General features: G+C 44.5%; 1 protein-coding gene across 1 annotated transcript; it reads right to left on the bottom strand.

The window, feature by feature from the left end:
- Positions 1–1,004: 1,004 nt before the first annotated feature.
- Positions 1,005–5,694, bottom strand: CSUI_010073 (mitochondrial carrier superfamily protein). Its single transcript, XM_068070179.1, has 5 exons — positions 5,654–5,694; positions 3,873–5,223; positions 2,826–2,950; positions 1,939–2,054; positions 1,005–1,211 (listed from the first exon to the last, which is right to left on the bottom strand). Exons 2-5 carry the CDS (start codon positions 4,248–4,250, stop codon positions 1,021–1,023), a joined length of 810 nt encoding a protein of 269 aa, XP_067917845.1. The 5' UTR covers positions 4,251–5,223; positions 5,654–5,694; the 3' UTR covers positions 1,005–1,020.
- Positions 5,695–6,027: the final 333 nt, after the last annotated feature.

Here is a 6,027-nt window from a genome sequence, read left to right as displayed (position 1 = left end):
TCTTTAATCAGGTGGCTCTTGTTGAGACTCAAGGTGTAAGGTCTTTATACCGTGTACATACAAGAGCCACCTGATTAAAGAAGAAAATGAAAAAAGAAGAGACAGAAAAGCGAAGGATGAACGTTTCCATTCATACACTTTTCCTCATCTTCTTGGCTTGAGAAGAAAGCACCAGAATCTGGATTTCTACCGTGTACATACACCCGAGAGACGACATCAGAATATGAACCTTTGCGGGGTACGTTCACCAGGAATAGACTAGAGAGAGGGAAAGTGGAAAGGAGAGTACTCTTGCTCCTAGCAAACAAAGACGTGGACGTCTACCCACTTCCTTCTTTCACCCACTTCCTTCTTTCACCTCTTCATACTCTTCTTCTCTCTTGCCCTCCGTAAAGAAGAAAAACTGCCTGCATGTCTCCCTTCATTCGCCTGTTTTTCCTCTCGTCCCCTTTTTCCTGTATGGTATTAGCAAGTGAACCAGAAGCTTACTCGACCAAACAAGCCGGCTATTCTTCAGTATCTTTCACTTGTCACACAGAGCTCGGTACAGAGATAGAGACAGATAAATAGAGTTAGGGAGATAGACTGATAGACCCTAGGAAAGGATCCCGCGTAGGTAGATGAATAGATAGATCGGCTATGTATACGTGGTAAACGCGAATATCCGCACGAGAGAGAAGAAAAGAACAGGTAGAAGATACAAATATTGAAAAATGGAAGAGAGTAGGCAGCCATAGAGAACAAAGAGCAACCTTCATACACGCACTAAAACAAAACACTATTTTCCAAGTCAGCTACGCAAATACAGACATATACAAACGAAACATACGTATATGCATACGCATATCCTATGTGTCACTCGAACATGAATATATACATCTATATATACACAGAGGCATGCGTCTACATCTACGTGGAGAGAGTCCAAGAATCAGTTGGGAAACTAGTCCACTTGTAGAGTGATGAGAGCTACTCACACGGGGAAGAAAGAATGACAAACGGGATGCCAAGTGTATGTATTCACGTGCGTACATATGTATATATATATGTACATCGGAGACGGGCCCGAGGAAAAAGAGAAAGAAGAGGGATGTGGAGTACGTATGTCGTTTTTCTATTCTTTACTTGGGAGTAAGAGAGATTATGCTTCGTAACGGCCATGCGTGTATTTAGCACATCCAACGGATACGTAGCGACTGTTGCAGTCATCCCTGTCCATAGAAAAAAACAAAGCCCGATGAAAGGATGATGAGGATAGAGAGCCAACCCCTACTGACGAAGAGAGATATACATAACAAATGTTGAGATACACTCTTGAGTCTTCAGAGTACATACGCTAAGGTCTAGGTATCTATAGATAGGTAGATAGATTAAAGATAGAGATAGATTAAAGATAGATTGGAGATAGACAGATTAAAGATAGAAAGATTGGAGATAGATAGATTAAAGATAGATAGATAGATGTGAGAATAGACCAGGAGTCATATACACGACGCTCCACACAAAATAGAAACACACTAATTCTATATTCCGAACCCTGTGACAATCTAGACGTATCTACCGGGGATTCATTCTGTACTTTCTACAGTAGACGTCGGCGAAAAAGTATAGATATATACACAGATAAAGGGTAGATACACGCCTCTCTGATATAAAAAATACATGAAGAGGTGATAGTATGTATACCCATTACCATTCAGTCCAGATGATGTCAGAAAATATATATGTGAGCATATATGTAAATACATAAATATATATATACATATATATATATATATATATAGATATAGATATATATGTGTATATACTTATATGAATGTGCACATGTACCCAGATCGACCTATGACACATACACCTGTGTCTTTATCTGTATCTACCCGTGTGAAAATTTACACGTATGTGTGTACATGTGTATTCAACTCGTAGAGGAGTCTATACCTGCAGCAGCGCCTGCAATGAGACGGCAGAGCAACGGATGAAGAGGAGCTTGAGATTGAAGGAAAGACCCATACAGATCAAATGTATAGAAACTCAGACCAGTGTAAGGAAATGCTCTGCAAGACGAAGGGAAAGTCACAAGGGACAACAAATAGAAAAGAACAAGGCAGAAAAACGAGGATAGTAATGACATATAGCTCTTAGGGCATTCGCTACGTACAGAATATGAAACTCTTCTAGCAAAAGTCGATACTACTCTAAGTATCATATACACGGTTACAGCCAATCAGTCTGCGAAACCGCGAAGACACTCATGAATGTGCAGATAAACAAAACATTGGTGAACCCTCCCTCTTCTCATGAATCTATCTGTTTTGGAAGGCGATAGCTACAATACATTCACGCATGCATCTGCAAGGAAAAAACACGTAACGACATATCACCTTTCTTCCTCCGCCTACCCCTGTACGTATATCTCTATATAAACACATACAAAATGGCAGATCCCGCGTCACGTAATGGAGCGCCCTAGTACGCGAATAATACCAGACAACAGACGACACTCGTGTGAAGAGTTACATGCAAAACAGACAACTTTAATATTGTTAGGAAAGACGGTCTAGCTACCGTCTTTGTGTACTTAATGCCCTCTCTGTACGAGGATACGGTAGCTTCTTCCTACCTAGAGAGAAAGAAGAGAGAAGATGTGTCTAGCATCTTCCTACGCTCATAATCCAAGGTAAGTGAATGTATATCAAGCTATAGTAAACCGCTGTAAAGGAAGACTAAGAAGAGGCGGCGCTATACTACGCCACTGTGAAGCAAGAACACGAAGAGAAAGAAAAAACGAGCAAGAGAAGACGAAGACGAAGAATAGAGAGATTCACCGGACAACTGCGCAGGCATTTCCTTTCCACAATGCCGATAGCCCACCCCCTTGTGAGATTAACTCCTTAACGACATGGGGAGCCCCTGACAATCGAAATGTCTGTCCCGTTGCAGCTGCCTTGACCTGAGGATTGAAGAAAGAAAAAAAAGGAGAAAGCCCCATAGAGAGTGGCAGGCACAAGACAGATCGACTTGTTTCTTGTATTACTACGAGATGGAACTTCTTCATTTCCAGAAGGGTCGAGTAAACTCCATTGAGACTATGGGTAAGTAGAAGGTACGCGGGCGTGCCCCTCATACGTTCGCAGACATATACCCTCGTACAAACTTTTTCTTTAGATCTTCTTCGTTCACAACCAGAGGAGCACCCGAGACTACCCATGACTCAGATCTCAAACATATGTGGACACCTGTAGCTGCATTCCCGTGTGTACGTGTACGATACATATGAGTATAATCCTTATGTCCCCTTAGAAAACGTATGAGTATACACACAGTGAGTACGACGTACATATTGCATTCATAGTCCGAGGTGTAAGGACACCTGAGACTAGTGTCAGGTGCAGCTTCACCACTTGTGACATAAATACCGACCTACCGATATACGAGCTACATCACATATGACACACGGAAGATCTGGATAGTGAAGAGTCACATATTACGTTCGAAGTCGCTGTGATCTTCGCGGGATAAGCACCGCTGACCCGCGAAACTACCTGCCTCATCGATTAGATGATATCTAAGGATGTAAAGACAAGCAGATACACCGATACAGACAAAACCAGCATCTCGCGTAGCTGCGCATCTCTTCTCTGTACTCCATGTGTCTGTCTGTCCCGCTCTCTCTCCACCTCTCTCCATGTATATACAACACATATGCATATACGTGTACGTATATATAGGTAGAGACGGAGACACATGATGTAGAGGCACCTCGAGATGAGAGATGAACACGAGCACGTGCCATCTGCTTGCAAGCACGGGACAGATGTGAGGTGAACAGAGAGTGAAGAAAAGAAATAGAGAACGGATGAGAAGAAACTGACCTGCAAATGCATTTTAAGACGATCCAAAGGGTAGACGACCGTCTTAGCAGCTGTCCCGGCAATCGATCCTCGTAATACATGACAGAGAGCACAAATGCTTCTCTTTCTTTCTGTGTCGTAGAGCAAGAAGATCCCATCTCCTTTCTTCGTCTCTCCCGCGCGCTGGTGTTTCCCTGTCTCCGTAGTCTCTTTGTTTGTGTTGACCTTCTCTTCTTCATCTATAGAAAATCGCCGTGAGTCGGTTGGTGGTGTATTACGGACGCTATTCTTTTCCGTCTCGACTACCATCTCCTCCTCTTTCACCCTCATCGTCTCCTCCCGCGTATCAGTACCCCCACATCTTTCTAATTTGAGATGACCAAGTGAAAAAGAAACCATCTATTCGAAGACAGCAGAAAAAAGGTGTTTATGGTGACAGGTTTCCAGTGCATGCAGAAGAAAAAGAAGAGGCACATCAACAGAGAGGTTTTCCTCAGAGCGGACGATGTCACGCCAGAGTGAAAGCAAGAGATATCGACCTTTTTCTTCGGAATAGACTGACCAGAGTTCTAGTGACGGATACGAAAGGAGACAAGAAGATGGTTAAGCCAGAAAACAGTGGACAGCTATGCTGAAGGTTAAGGTTGCGCAGGAAAGGGAAGTTTACTCAGGTTACTGATAAGAACGTCTTTATTCCGAGTCAGCGATAAAAAAGGCTTCTTCCGCGGTCACCTTCCTGTCTCTCAAACGGCACGGCGAGGCCGTTTGAAAGGAGGAAGTCAAGCGGAGGCATTGACAATACAGGGAGAGAAAAGAGAGAAAGAATCAGAAGTAAAGAAGGATATCAAACACCGGGAAAAGCGAAGAGAGAGAAGAAGACTGCACGGTGATACAGAGGCAGGTAGTTGACTGACAGCAACGAGCCGTCATTCCTGCTTTTTAAAACCTCCCCCCCCCCCGCCTTTTTCACTCCACATCTATAATGCATCACTAAACTGGTGCTGCTACCTCATCTGATGCGATAGATGATAAATCACCCCATCGAGAAGCGGAGCTCAGTGAAGAAGACTTCTGAGGTGTAGGAGTTCGAGTAGGAGGAGGAAGACAGCAGCACGGAAGAGACTGAAGTTTGAGCTCCCATGAATGGAAGTAGACAGTCGGGCGGAAGAGACAGAAAAAGCCACCGGGTGAAGAAGAAGTCCAACGAGGCAAGAAAGAAGAATGACGAACATCACGGGGACTCTAACATGAGGGTCATCATCCTCACCACCATTGTCTGGTCTCGACAAAATGAGGACTGCTGCATTCTTCACCCTTTGGAAACCTGCCCGGATTTCTTGGCTTCGCGAACACACGGGGACGCTGGAAGAGCCTGCCGAAAGTGACAAAATACAGAGAAGCCCTTGTGCGATGCGAAACACAAGGAAGAAGCCGCAGAGCAGCGGTAGCTAGAGAAAGAGCCCCTGGTGACCTTTGCAGTGTACGAGCAATAGAACAAGAACAACGAGGAGGGGATAAGCCACTGTCTCACAAACTTGACAACAGAAATGGAAAGGCTGCATTCAATCAGTCTATAAAACTCCCCCGTCGTGAGTAAAACAGCAACAAGAATAGAGTGGAAGAACTAATGGCCTCTCCCCGTCATCATGTCGAAGGCAAACAGGGGGAGTTGGAGAATCGACGGCAGCTCCAACCTGGTTATGGTGTAGCAGTCGTACTCCCAAGACGGGATGCTCTCCTCTGCTAGATAAATAGACGAAGACAGAAAACAAAGTCGCCAAGAGAGTGGAGAGCTTCTTTACCTTCTCTTGCCTCTCTTTCGTCTTTAGCATTCATAACATCGCGTAAAAGCAAAAAAAGTCCTGGGCGAGCGAGGACGACCCCGGGTAGAAGCATCAGCCCACTCTCATCGTGTGCGAGGGGGGGGGGGAGACCGCGTTGATCGTTCCCAAGAGCCAGAAGCGCTCTCAAGCAGTTACAGACCAGGGATTGTCTTCGAACTTTCTATCTTTTTGTAATCGAGACAAACAAAAGCAGCTGCCTGCAATGCAATTGACCGAGTGGAAAATCAGGAAGTTGAGACCAGCAAGAAAAGAGACGTTGTATGTCGACAGACAAGAGTTTTCTCGTCCAGTACAGATAAAGCAGAGGGAGGTAGGAGCCAACCGACTGATAC

The sequence above is a fragment of the Cystoisospora suis genome (assembly GCF_002600585.1).
Source record: "Cystoisospora suis strain Wien I chromosome Unknown contig_6635, whole genome shotgun sequence".
NCBI lineage: Eukaryota > Apicomplexa > Conoidasida > Eucoccidiorida > Sarcocystidae > Cystoisospora > Cystoisospora suis.
Note: the sequence above shows the minus strand (reverse complement) of the source record. Positions and strands in the feature narration are given on the sequence as shown.

What these genes read in the sequence shown, in the direction of transcription:
- CSUI_010073 (XM_068070179.1), bottom strand. Translation starts at nt 4,250, where the DNA reads ATGGTTTCTTTTTCACTTGGTCATCTCAAATTAGAAAGATGTGGGGGT. An exon ending in GTCTTAAAATGCATTTGCAG is followed by an intron (nt 2,951 to 3,872) that starts GTCAGTTTCTTC and finishes TTCAATCCTCAG; the next exon opens with GTCAAGGCAGCTGCAACGGG. An exon ending in CATTGCAGGCGCTGCTGCAG is followed by an intron (nt 1,212 to 1,938) that starts GTATAGACTCCT and finishes TTCTATGGACAG; the next exon opens with GGATGACTGCAACAGTCGCT.